Source organism: Aspergillus stella-maris, assembly GCF_047715825.1.
Source record: "Aspergillus stella-maris strain CBS 113639 unplaced genomic scaffold BDV14scaffold_8, whole genome shotgun sequence".
NCBI classification, from domain to species: Eukaryota; Fungi; Ascomycota; class Eurotiomycetes; order Eurotiales; family Aspergillaceae; genus Aspergillus; species Aspergillus stella-maris.
In genome coordinates, this window is record NW_027396802.1 from 1 (window position 1) to 12,538 (window position 12,538).

General features: G+C 47.6%; 4 protein-coding genes across 4 annotated transcripts; 1 reads left to right on the forward strand and 3 right to left on the reverse strand.

Moving 5' to 3' along the window:
* Positions 1-176: 176 nt before the first annotated feature.
* Positions 177-848, reverse strand: BDV14DRAFT_167052 (uncharacterized protein). The gene is made up of 2 exons (XM_073767614.1): positions 519-848; positions 177-466 (listed from the first exon to the last, which is right to left on the reverse strand). The coding sequence occupies exons 1-2, from the start codon at positions 800-802 to the stop codon at positions 223-225; spliced, it is 528 nt and encodes a 175-aa protein (XP_073631414.1). The 5' UTR covers positions 803-848; the 3' UTR covers positions 177-222.
* Positions 849-1,127: 279 nt separating this feature from the next.
* Positions 1,128-2,420, forward strand: BDV14DRAFT_211649 (uncharacterized protein; the record flags this gene model as incomplete). The annotated part of the gene is made up of 4 exons (XM_073776135.1): positions 1,128-1,219; positions 1,250-2,000; positions 2,070-2,125; positions 2,207-2,420. 4 exons carry the CDS (start codon positions 1,128-1,130, stop codon positions 2,418-2,420), a joined length of 1,113 nt encoding a protein of 370 aa, XP_073631415.1.
* A 92-nt stretch (positions 2,421-2,512) lies between these two features.
* On the reverse strand, positions 2,513-9,998 carry BDV14DRAFT_196758 (uncharacterized protein; the record flags this gene model as incomplete). Its single annotated transcript, XM_073772511.1, has 14 exons — positions 2,513-3,166; positions 3,230-3,370; positions 3,418-3,762; positions 4,028-4,198; positions 4,291-6,489; positions 6,566-7,555; positions 7,673-8,219; positions 8,269-8,293; positions 8,350-8,520; positions 8,577-8,660; positions 8,710-8,826; positions 8,880-9,093; positions 9,149-9,186; positions 9,248-9,998. 14 exons carry the CDS (start codon positions 9,996-9,998, stop codon positions 2,513-2,515), a joined length of 6,447 nt encoding a protein of 2,148 aa, XP_073631416.1.
* Positions 9,999-10,675: 677 nt separating this feature from the next.
* On the reverse strand, positions 10,676-12,494 carry BDV14DRAFT_211651 (cytochrome P450; the record flags this gene model as incomplete). Its single annotated transcript, XM_073776136.1, has 4 exons — positions 10,676-11,200; positions 11,266-12,064; positions 12,121-12,216; positions 12,277-12,494. 4 exons carry the CDS (start codon positions 12,492-12,494, stop codon positions 10,676-10,678), a joined length of 1,638 nt encoding a protein of 545 aa, XP_073631417.1.
* Positions 12,495-12,538: the final 44 nt, after the last annotated feature.

The window sequence follows — 12,538 nt, forward strand, 5'->3', positions numbered from 1 at the left end:
ATCGGTGAGGCAGAAAATCCGATCAATCTAGACCCTGAGGAGGGGGAGGAGGGCAACTCGATTGTCCTTTAATATACGTACGAGTTCCTTTTGTTTCCCTATGCGAGCACTGCCTACCCATACGTGTTCTGTACAGATCTAGGCATGGCTTGCACCTCTACGTGGTGCTTAGGATTAGTAGCTGTTTGGTAAAACTAAAGCAAGCGCTATGTACATACGTAATCAAGTTCTTTCTGCTGGCAGAATACTAGCGCTTACACAAAAAAACGTTATTGCCCTTTTGTTCGAACAGTATGCCGTAATCTTCACTCGATCGCCATTAACGTGTCCATGATGCAGATAGCCGACCAGCGGGGGTCCGTGTCTATCAACATTGACATGCTCGCTGGGTTGGCCGTGCCGATAAAATACAGTATACTGTGGCCGATGCACGGGTACTCTTGAAAAGAAGAATTCAGGCCCTTTGCTGTCCAGAGATTATAAGCCAGTCGCACATCGTACAGGAGGGCATCTCTTACTAATACTTAGCAAACGGGCCTCCCTTACCCACCAGAATATCAATAAGACAGAGGCGTTTTACGGTCGCAAACGGCCTCCTTGCAAGTAGCTCAGCATCGCTCGGTCGCGTCGCGCGAGTTATTGCATTATCTGCTGCTGCCTTGCACTCGTCCTGAGCTGATCCTGTGCCAGTACTGTCGACGTCCTCGAATTGGCACCCTAGGAGGTTGAGATGGTGTGATGTCCATAAGAGTGGGTTTACAAAGAGTTCCCGGCTGGTTTGCATGATATTGCAAAAGCGCATTGCAATGAGATTGGTCACAACTACATGACTAATAAGTGAGGGCAAGAAGATGTAGAGGAGATGGTTTGTTGACCGCAGCGCGACCTGCTAGTATAATACCCTTTACCGCCTTTATCGCACGCCGCTGCCTGCCTCCCATGTCACGTGCACCACCTGCAGGCTGCTGATGGGTTGCTGCTTCCATTTTGAGAGTAATACAACACTCGCAGCTTGCTTCAAGCAGAGGACTTCCTTTTTATTCCTCGGGGACTCTTCTTATGAGCTGTCGAGGTGTGACTCGGAATCCAGGCTTTAGGCTTTCTCTCACTTACTTACATCGGACCAAATGGCTCGTGCTGCCTACTTCGACAGCGTCACCTCCGAATTAGCTTTCAAGGCCCGCTTTCAAAGCGAGACAGGGGAATCATTTTCAAGATTGTGACGCGTTAATGCAAGTTCCTGGTATAGATCCCACCTGCTGGCCTGTCGTGTGATACGGCGAGAAGCCAGACCTTATGTACTTCCAATACTATCAAACAGCGTGATGGACTCAGACGTGAGGTCTTCGCTACCTGCAGAGATCCATGCCTTCCTGAGAGGTCCTGATGAGGGCCTTATGTCGCAAAGTGAACATTATATGGTGCGGCGCTCCAATACCTGTATGTCTCTGGGTCAGGTCTGGTTGGTGATGGCGATGTTCAAAGGAGATCAATGCAGGCGGGCTATATCCGGTGCCGATGTTCAAGAGGAAAATGAAGAGCAAGAATACGAAGAAGAAGGACGAGAAAGCGAACCCGATGACGACGATCCAGATGCTATGAACCCGAAGCGTCGCAGGCTTAATACCATTAACAAGAACTTTGTCGACTCTGGTAAAATGCAAGTCGGCTCGAGCAGTCCAATTGAAGAATCCTCCCAGGAGGCATCGTTATCCTCGGGGGGTTATGTTGACCTGGACTCACACATATCAGACCTAATACTAGAAAATGATACCTTGCGGCTTGTGACATGTGTCATTAGACACATCTTGTATTTTACCCCAGCTCAGGACCCTGCTTCCCCGCTTGTTGTCGAGTTTCAAGATGCAAGGATAAGAGTCGCGGGTTCCATAGAGGAAAGGAAGAAAATAGTTGCTATTGATAATGGTGGCCTTTGTCTGCGCCAGGAAGACCAAGACAAAGGCTTTATTCTCATGGAAAACCATGTAGCGATTCTGGAAGTAAAGAGATGATCCCAATGTCTGGAGGACGGCCGACCAACCATCTCCGACAACTGCTTTGCGCAAAAGCCTGGCGAGGCACTAGCAGCCAATTTATCTCCCCAGGTCAAGAATCCAAGCCCGAGGTACGCTTCATACCCATCTAACAATGCTTATTAGCAGTCCTTATGGACTCTGTGAGACATGAATATCAACTTGCCAGGCAGTATGATACTTATCCACGCCATACAATATTATGTATGCTTCCTCCAATTCAATATTAGTGATGACTATGTTGAAGACTTGCAAAGACTGACCCCATCGCAGTTCTTATACGTGAGCTCCACACCCTGGTTTGGTCTATGGCACAGAAGTGGACGGGAAGGCGTGTTGCTTAATATATGTGGTCTAACACGCTGGGCAAAATTCAACTATAACTAAATGCTATGAAATATTGTCTTTCTTTTGGTTTGTATCCTTCTAGCCACTAAGTAAAAAAAGGAAAGACCATAATTAACACGTCATCTACCAACCTACCCCAAAATTCCTAAAAATTGGATACTATCCCCAGCCTCAACAGGCAGAATATTAAACGAGACATAGGAGTCAATATTCTCCGGCTCCAGGGCAACCATGACGAGCGCCGCATTCTTCTGCCTTGTTCTGACAAGGAAACTCCCTTCTGGCAGAGAAATCGTGCGCTCACTGCTTTCTGTTGTTGTTGTTACCCGAATCACGCCTTCGTAGTAGGATGTGTCGAGCTCGGCGGATGTGATTGTTAGGGTTTCAACGGTGCCTTCGAAAGGACTATCTAATGTCTCGGCTTTACAACCGGCTTCGCGGAGGCGCTCGGCGAGGTCGGACCAGGCTACGGGAATAAAGTATGCCTCTGGCCGGGCGCGCGTGAGGTTCGCGAGGGAGGACATTGTAGATGCGAAGCGGACGGGTGGATGGACGACACTCCCGTTTGCCCTGTCGACCATCGTGAAGGGGCAGGTTTCAATCTTGCTGTAGTCTGTGACGACAATATTATTGGTTAATAAGATGAACTTGTTGATGCCGTCTTTGACTATCTTGAATACTGTTTCAGCATTATCAGCTGCCGTTTGTACGATACTTCCTAGCATCATGAGACCCGCGGCCGTGCGCCGCTGGAACTTCTGATCTGCGATCCCGATACCACACATCTTGACAAGGAAGATAATGGCTTAAGTCAGGCCTATTGTATTATGTTTAATGTTGCTGTCTACCATGCCGGCCTTAGCAAAGTCAGCAGCCATAAAGGAATTTGAGACAGATAAGCCTATCATGTATGGCCCCGCGTGGAGGCCCATGGCTTGCATATTGTCAGCTATATTCTTCATGAAGAGATCCTCCAATAGCACATGGATCTTGTTAATATTAAGGTTCTTCGCCATAGAGAACAGCCTATTAAAACCATGGGTATCAAGAATATAGAGTACTCGTGCATATTAGCAATAACATGCAGGTCAAACTTGTTTATAATCTGCTTGATTTCACGTGTTTGCTGCCACGCGAGCTTAATATGGTTGTGGTTAGGGTCAAAGTTTAATGCAAGCATGTGCTGGAAGTAGAACATGCTGTTAGGGTTATACCACGGTAGAATAACAAGCTCGACATTCTTGAGAATAGAGGCAGCCCATTCGGCGTCGTCGACGAATTTGCCTAGGAGGGCTTGGGTGGCTTCGTCGCCGGCGGGCTCGTTGCCGTGTACACATCCCTGGATCCACACGCGCACTTTCTTCAAAGCGGCATTGCTCACCTACTAGAACAAGAAGGACGATGGACTTGGCACTCGTAGATATTTGTGCGATAGGTAAGGTTGGGGGAGGGGATGCACGTGGTACAGCAATTTTAACGTAGTTAGTTAGGGCACGACATCCCATCTCCTCAGAATAGGAATATCCTTTATCTTCGACCCCAAATACGGGCATTTTGGCAGATTTATTCCAGAACGCTTCTCACCTTGATGTACGAAATTTCCTGACTGGTTGCAAACAGATCCCCATATGAAAGACGCTACGCACATAGGGTTCTCCAGCAGCACTATCAATGCCCTCTCTTATAATGCAAAGAATGCCACCGGTTGCTAGGTCGAAGGTCTGTGAAGGATTTTTGCCGCCCGCAACGATGTATTCACTGTCGAGTATGAACGTGAGATAAGTGACGAAGCTCTGATGAAAGATAAGGCAGGTATCCTGTAAACATCCCAGTCAACAAGAAGGCTTGTCTGTTATATTTCCTCCGTGACTTCACCAATAGCCCCGTCATCCCCCGTCTCGATGCTTACAATGGGAACTCCCTTCGAGCGGAAAAAACACATCAAGACGTCTTTGTCTGCAATCTCATTCCTTTTAACAAGCTGGAGATATTCATCCGTGAGTTGAACTGTGGGATTGTGGTGGATGAATCTCTGGATCGTGTATGCATTACCCCGTCCAAATACTAGCTTCGCAAGAGTCGCAGTGACAGGAGGCGATATCTCTCGTCCAGCAGAGAGATTGAATAGCTGGTTGATATCCTCATCGGTGAAACCTTCCTCTTCATCTTCGAGTGAGAGGAACTCCAGTAGGGTTTGCGAAACATCAAATTCTCCATAGCAGAGAAGAAACTTCGAAATTTCAGCCTTCTGTGCCAAATTGAGTCGATGGTTTCGCCATACCGCATCCCAAGCCTCCACTGAGATGAGTGTCCCCGAGTTCACTAGGTCGATGAATAGTCTATGGAGACCTCGCGCATCAGCTTTTTCAACTATGATCTCTGTGATTGTTTCCCTGACTGATGCCGATAGGTTTTGTGCAGTAAACAGTTTAGCCAACCCGGAAAGTAAATCGTCATCGTACTTCAAGTGATAAGAGAATATATCGCCGATAAGCGTTTCCTGCAGGGCCGGAAAGACATCAAAGTCGCCGTAGTTTAGAAGATGGCTCGCAGACCGCACAATATCGCTGGGAAGGCATCTATCAGCTTGACAAATTGAATCCCAAAGTCTTTGAAGATTCTCATGTCTTCCCTCTTTGAGCAACGCATCAGAGACTTCAAATTGATTATTCAGCAGAGCAGCTCTCAGGATCTTCGTGGTATCAAGCTCTGTCAGGCTCTGCCGATTGCATAAGATTTTGAAGGCCTTGTAATCCACCTGAACCTCGTCCAAAGCCTCCATAATAATCTCTTCAGTGACTGCGATATCGTCCCTCTGCGAGTCCAGCAGCTTGGTTATTATATGAGAGTCTCCCAATGCCGTGCGTAGAACTTTCTGCGTCCCCATTGCGGCTATCAGATCATTATCAACTTCAATGAGTCTTTTCTCGAGAAGCTCTTTCATTCGCGAACAATTCGATGAAGCGTACTTCATGAGCGTAACTGAGTAATCTTGTCCATGCCTGCGAATGTGCCTTAACAAGACTGAAATTGGCATAACACCACCCGCCGCCTCCAGAACACGATTCGTCACTTCCACATTTGGGAAATTAATGAAAATAAACCCGAGTACTTGCTCAGCCTGAAAACAGTTGCCAGCTGCAGATACCAATACATTCTCTGTGATATCCAGCTGTTTGCCATGCTTAAGCAAGTATCTCAAGATAGATGGGCCCTGTGCTTCATTATTAACTGCTGAGATCAATATTTCTTCTGTTATCAGTCGGTTCTTATCAAGCTCAAGCAAGTCTCTCAAGATAGATTCTCCCTGAAGCCCATTGGCAACTGCTGAAAGCCAGACTTTCTCCGTAATCCGCAGATCCTGTTTGAGCTCACGCAAGTACTCTAAGATATCTTTCCCCTGGAATTGGTTGCCAACTGCGGAAACCAATAATTCTTCTGTGATGGATACGCTTATACCCTGCGGCAACAGCCACTTCATGACAGATGCCCCATATGTTGTGTTGCGAGCCGCAGAGCACAAGAATTCCTCAGAAACGGAAATCAACGAGTTTGTGTTGTCGATAAGAAGGTCCATCATCTCCTTTGAACAATACAACCCCGAAGTAACAACTGTTAATATAGTATTTGAGAGATCGAAAGAAGTCAATGCTTCCTCTCGCTTTTGCAGAAGTACTCGCATGAGATTAACATTATAGTGCTTTTTTACCACATCTTGCAGTACTTCCTCGTCAAGACGAAAGGGTCTTTGACATTTTGTAATCAAAACGTCCAGCTTTTCTGTTGCGTATATACTCCAAAGAATATTCCTCAGGATGGTGGAGGTAACTTCGATGGGGGGTGCTCTTTCCAATAGCCAGCCAAGTGCTCCAGCGCCTTTTCGGTTAAAGGCAGCAGCGACCAAAAGCTCCTCTGTGACTTTGATTTCAACGTCAGGTAACTTTGAAAGCAACTCAAGCGCCCTCAGTCCTTGTTTGTTTAAAAATTCATGCACAATCTCTTGTGTTGATTGCTTCTGGTCTTTTATCGCAAAGTACTTGCAGTGTTTTCTCGCCCGATCTGGCGTTCCGTGCCACTTCTTCAAGACATCGCTGAGTAACAGGAATACCTAGCCTCCCCTGCATATCCAATAGACAGCTCATGAGCAAATGGCTTGATTCCCAATTTTTTGCTGTGGCTATCACAAAGTCTTCCTTCAAGACGGGACATGCATTCGCAGACACGTCATAGAAAAGGTCAGAGCGCAGAAGAATGTCCAAAAAGGCACCAATGTCGTTAGGCGAGGCATCTGTGAGATCAATGTCTTCCATGATAGTCTGGGCCTTTTCTGCTGAGATGCTAAAGCTTTCTAGCAAATGCTTTATGATAGTCAGATGACCATAGAGAGCAGCCGCATCAAATGCGTCCGCATTTTTGTCAGATTTTTCCCAATTGTAAACTGGCACAATCGGATCAGCTCCTTGGGATAAAAGCGTCTCAACAACGCTCTGCAAGCCCATTACACAAGCCGAGTAGAGGGGTGGCTCGACCACCTCACTGTCCGAATCGCTTGTACCCCACAAGGTCATGTCAAAGTAACCCTCCATAGACCGTTGCCAGTTCAAGTAGACTATGGGTCTTTGGAAGAGGCTAATCACTTTGTCCTCCAGCTTTCCCAGCAATCTGTGCCCAGAGCCAACAAGCTCCGAGAAATGCTCGTGCCAATGCGTCGCGGCATATTGGAAAAGCGGTTTATCACATACTGAGTCTCGGTCGGTTTCTTTGAGCAGAATGTCAAGAGCACAATTAGTAATGTCAAAATAACCATCAATTGTTGTCAATTGATACCAATCTTTAGATTGGACAGCATCTGAGGTAACGAGGAATTCTTTGACGGAGAAATGGGCGAGCTTGATGGTGCCATCTGATGGACTGACAGTCACGAGAGAGGTAGTGCAGGTTGTGACCACGTCCTCTGGACGGTCATAGCTCACCACTGCTGCAACTTCTTCCAAGCTGAGCGGCTCGAGAGAGAAGCTGAGCCAGGTGAGTATCGAACGCGCATCTTTCCACTCGTTCTTCCGCTTGTGTCCACGTATCTTTTCAAGGATTCCGCGGTAAGTCCCTTCCAGGGTTTCCGGAATTAACTTGAGTAATTCCAGAACTTCGTCCTTCTTCTTGCACTCTTCGAGACTCTTGAGTTGCAGGTCAGCCCAGCGAAAGAGTCTAACAGGGCGAGCATGTTAGCAAGTCTGTCTCTGAGGGAGAGAAGGTAAGGTACGATACCATCGTTCCTTGGAGCTCAATAGGACCTCCTTAATCTCAACATGGACATCCTTCCAATGATTTAGCGTTCCGTTAACGAGTGAATCGCAGACAAATGCCTCAACATCTTCATGCATTCGCTGCTCGAGGTCTATGCCTAGACTCCCCGTCATATGACAGCATATGCTGTCTTCGAATCGGCTTGTCGCTACAAGATGGATATTCTTTCCGTGATCATCTCTGAGGTATTTCAGGACTCGAAACAACAAACACCTCTCGCGCGATCTCATCTCAGAACATTCATCAAGTGCATCGAATATAAGAAATATATCATCCCCGGTATGGCATTCGATGACATCCCCAAGGACCGCAAGGACTTTGTCTTGGTCTGGCTCACGATTGTGCTCCTTTTGTTCTTCCCAAAGACTGATAAGTGATTTTGGAAATTCTTGAGCGACTAGTTGTCGAATGATGGCTCGCGTCATAGCCTGAACGTCCTGTGTCTCCTTGTTGTCGTGCTGGAAGTACCAATACGAGAAGAACACTGCTGGTTCAGCGCTGCGGGTCTCTTCGATATCTCGAATGACGGTAGAGCTGGATTCATCAGTACAGGACTCGAGATAGATAAAATTAGCTAACATACCAAAGAACTGATTTACCGCAGCCAGCTGAGTTCATCCGCTTAGAAATTATCTATCATTGCGAGATTCATGAAGCAGCTTACCGGGTCCATGCAACCAGAGAAACTTGCCTGGCTTGGCTTTCCAGTCTCTGTACTCACTGGAGTCCAACAGCCAGTTACCGGTTCCCTCCGTTCGAAGTATCTTGGACTCATTCTGAAACTTAGAAAAGTTAATGTCGGACAGCCAGTCAAGGATTCTCTGACGTTCGCCCTCTAACATAGAAACTAATTAGTCTAATCAATCGACATGAGATCGGAATTGACCGTACCAAGAACCTTGACTTTGATGACCTCTGTATCTCGGCCAAGGCTTTCGATACCGGCGAGTATCTCAACTGCCTTGGTATTTTGGTCTTGGACATATTAGCCAGGAAACCCTCAAATTCCAGCTGCAAAACTCACGCAAGACATGAGTAATTTGACTCCAATTGCTCACTTTCCGATCCTGTTCCTCCACAACAGACTGGAGCCGTGCTAGGTCCGTGTCGGAGACTGAGAATATACTGTTCATCATTCGATCTATGATCCATCAGCTTGAGTGCCAACAACAAAAACAATGTCAGGGATTTTACCCAGTTTCCCTGCACTCTGCTGCCTTTCTACCTCTGCTGAGTACTCAAGAAGTGCTTTGTATACTTGTACAATAGCACTATCAAGCCCATCGGAACTCGGCAATCCCTGTATGCGACAGTGATGATCGAGTACAGTGTACCGGGCCAGAATCTCGGCGAGAAACCCAGATGATTCAAAGACAGCTTCTTTTTGCTCCATATTGTTCTTGGTCATCTGGAGAAGTGAGTTTGAGACGGTTTTAAGCTAAAGTGGTTATGGCATATCTTACCATCAACCCAAATGATACAATACCCCATGCACTCGCAGCTTGAAACTCATCAGTGAGCCTCTTCTCACCTCCAAGGTGGACTCAAAAGAAGGTACCTACCGTGCCCGCTGGGGTCAAGAGCCGCTACTCCCTTGATAATCTCCGAGCAGTGGATAGCTGAGTTGAGGATCTTTCCCGCTACATCCCGGACATTGATCTCTTCTCCTTGGTACTTCTTGAATTTCAACGCTGCATTCTGGTATTCTTGAAACGCCTCTTTCGTTCTGGCAATGACTTCTTGAATTGCTGGTTCTGGTGATTTGGGTTCGCCTCTGTGTAGGTTCAGGAATGTCTTTGAGTCATCGTCTAATTCGTCAAAGGCTCTCTGCCAGAGGTCTTTTTTGTCTGGCGTCAAGCTTCCGTTTATCACTTCCCCAATTGTAGGTTCCGAATTTGGTAGGTTAGAAGTTTTAACGGCTGGTTCTTTGCTGTCTCCATCTTGTATCTCGTTCGAGGGTTTGGGTCCATTATCTAATGGCCTGCTGCCCCCTTCCTTCGAATTCCGTTTGTTTGTGGAAGATTCACCTAGACAGGGTTCATCCTGCTCAGCCGGTTGAATTGGTTTGTCCTTTTTCTGCTGACCAGAGTCGTGAGGTTTCGCATACGAAGGACCCCCGGTATGAACAGCGTGATCGACCTTAGGAGTTAGGGCAACATCAGACCGATCATGGTGCTGGCGTTGAGCACCCTGCAACGAACCCGCATACCCCTCCGGCTTCGACAAGCTCACAGGGCGGGAATTATCCTGGACATCGCCATCGTCGTTTTGTTCTTTGGAACAGCAGCAAATCCCACGCAAAGTGCTTAACATATTTGCTTCGTGTCGCGGTATACTGGCTAGGTGGTCGTTTGCGCATCAATAACAAAAACCATTTGAAGTCTGTTCCCCCGCAGCCAGATTTTGCTTTCTCAGCCTCGTTGGAAAACATTCAGGTTAGCGCCGCGGACTGGGCGTGGCTGGACAGCGCACCTTACATGAGCGTCGCTTATTGGTAGCCGAGCATAGGTATCCCGGTCACGTACGCGCGGAGTAGCAAATGCGCCTCGTTAAGCGAGTTGAGACTGCTGGAAGCTTTGAGCTTGCTTGGGATATAACTCAGAAAAAGTTCTCCCAACAAAAGGTAGACGGCAGAACCGAGGACTTATATATAGAGTCTTGTAGCACTACAAATTACTTTTATCAGCAGATGAATACTGGGGTAGCCCAGTCCTCGTATGTTTTCTTTTTTGCTTTATTCGTGAGACAAACACTGCTGCGCCCCCTTGTAATAAGTTCATGATGAACACTTTTATATGGAGATGGGTTGCTCTTTCACTCTACTGCACTCTGGACATGGCTAAGGAAGCTCCGACTTTGCCCTGAGTCCAGTCATATATTCGGGCAACCGGGGTGGTATTCCAAGCGCCTATGAGTCTCGCAATTCAAGTAGGGCACAGTCTGATTTTATTGTTGAACAAAACATGATATCATGAAGAAAGGGAAAAATATCAAGCAGCAAGTCTCTCATAAAACCCCCGCAACGCTTCAAATTCCCGCCATATAACCTCTTCATACACCTCCCCCCTCGGCCGTATCCTCACAGGAAACCTCTTCGGACAAACCAAGAAACCCCCCTCATATCCCGTCTCAACCGAGACATCAACCTGCACCCCTTCGATCCGCTCGATATCAAACGCCCAAACCATCTTCGCAATATTAATCTTCAGCGACGCCTCGGCCATCTTCTGCCCCGAGCAAATTCGCCTCCCAGCGCCCCAGCCATAGGAAGTCTTGCGCTGTTCGCCTGGGTCCATGCCCATGGCGACGCTGGCCTTGGTACCGAGTTTATTCCCGTCTAGCCACCTGTCTGGATTGAAGATGTGAGGGTCGTCGTACTCGGACTCGTCGTGGCCAATCGCCCATGCATTCGCGAAGAAGATTGTGCCTGCTGGAAAGACGTAGTTCTTGTATGTGTCTTGTTGCGTGAGCATATGTGGGATTCCTCCTGCTGCGACGGGGCGCCAGCGGAGGATCTAGATTCATCATTTGATCAACAGGGCATCTCTAATATGGGAAAGGAAAGAGAAGTGGCTCATACCTCATGCATACAAGCTTCAATGTACGGAAAACCCTCCAAATCACGCATATTAGGCGACCTCTCAACACCGCAAACCCGATCAACATCCGCCTGCGCTTTCCTCAGCGCATCCGGGTTCTCAAGGACCGCAAGCAAAAACGACAAGAGCATCGACGACGTCGTGTCTGAGCCGGCCTCCATAAGAATCCCACCTAGATACGCCGTATGCTCGTCATCAAGTCTATTTTTCTCCTGCTCGTCAATGAGTTTCTCCATGAAGCAGCCAGTCCTTATACCCCGTCCCATACGTTCGTTAGTGGCATCATAAAGCCTAAAGTATAACGCGCGCTGATCCCTCTGAATCTCCCTCGCCACCCTTTTCCACGGCGCTAGAATCTCAGGCAAATACCGTAAAAACGTCATCCCATCAACCGGCGGCGCAGCCCCCGGCTCCAGCAGCGCCGTAAACCGATTCTGCACATCATACAGATCCTGGACATTACGTGCATCAAACTTCTCACCCCTTTGCCCGAAGACCGAAGCTAATATAACAGCCGTCGTATACCGCTGGATATGCTCGTAATATTTCTCCGGCTCCCGGAGGATATCGAATATCGTCTGCGTGGCTTCGGCCTCTTGGATTGGTGCGATGGTTGCGAGTTCGCGCGGGGTGAAGAGGGCTTGTGCGGCTTTGCGGAGGGATTTCCAGGCGCTGTTGTAGGGCGTGAAGAGGATGTGGGTGTTGTTGGGGCAGATTAGGGTGTTTGCTATGTAGTTTGGTGGGCGGGAGGAGTAGATTGTGCCGCGTTTTTCGAGGAGTCTGGTGTAGGAGTATTAGCTTGGGTTTATAAAATGATAAGATGGGACCAGACTCACTCTTGTACATCTCGCCAGTTATTCAATATCACGACATTTGCGGGGCCGAATTTGAGACCTAGTATAGGGCCGTATTGCTTCGTCCATTTGTGGAAGCTGTTCTCGTCAGCCCTTGAAATTCAGACGGAATATACAATCTAGAAAATTTAAGCAGACAGTGTAAATGTCTTCGATGACGGAATCAAATTCAAATTGCCAATAAAAGGAAGCGGTTTTGGCCCCGGGGGGAAATCTCTTGGTCGCAGGCTAGCCCAGGAATAGGGCACAACCAGTGCAACAGAAGACGCAATAACAGCCACAGCGAAAGAAACAAATAGGATCCAGACGTTCTTTATCAAGGATAGCAACTCATCTTTATTAAGCGGAAGAGCCATGATTGCAACCAGAGCTCTATCAGTGGATTTTGAAGAATCGCAAC

Excerpts from the sequence above, each read along its gene's own strand:
- BDV14DRAFT_167052 (XM_073767614.1), bottom strand. The coding sequence starts at position 802 with ATGCGCTTTTGCAATATCATGCAAACCAGCCGGGAACTCTTTGTAAAC. Across the intron at positions 467-518 it reads GGCCCGTTTGCTAAGTATTA|CAAAGGGCCTGAATTCTTCT; the intron begins GTAAGAGATGCC and ends ATCTCTGGACAG.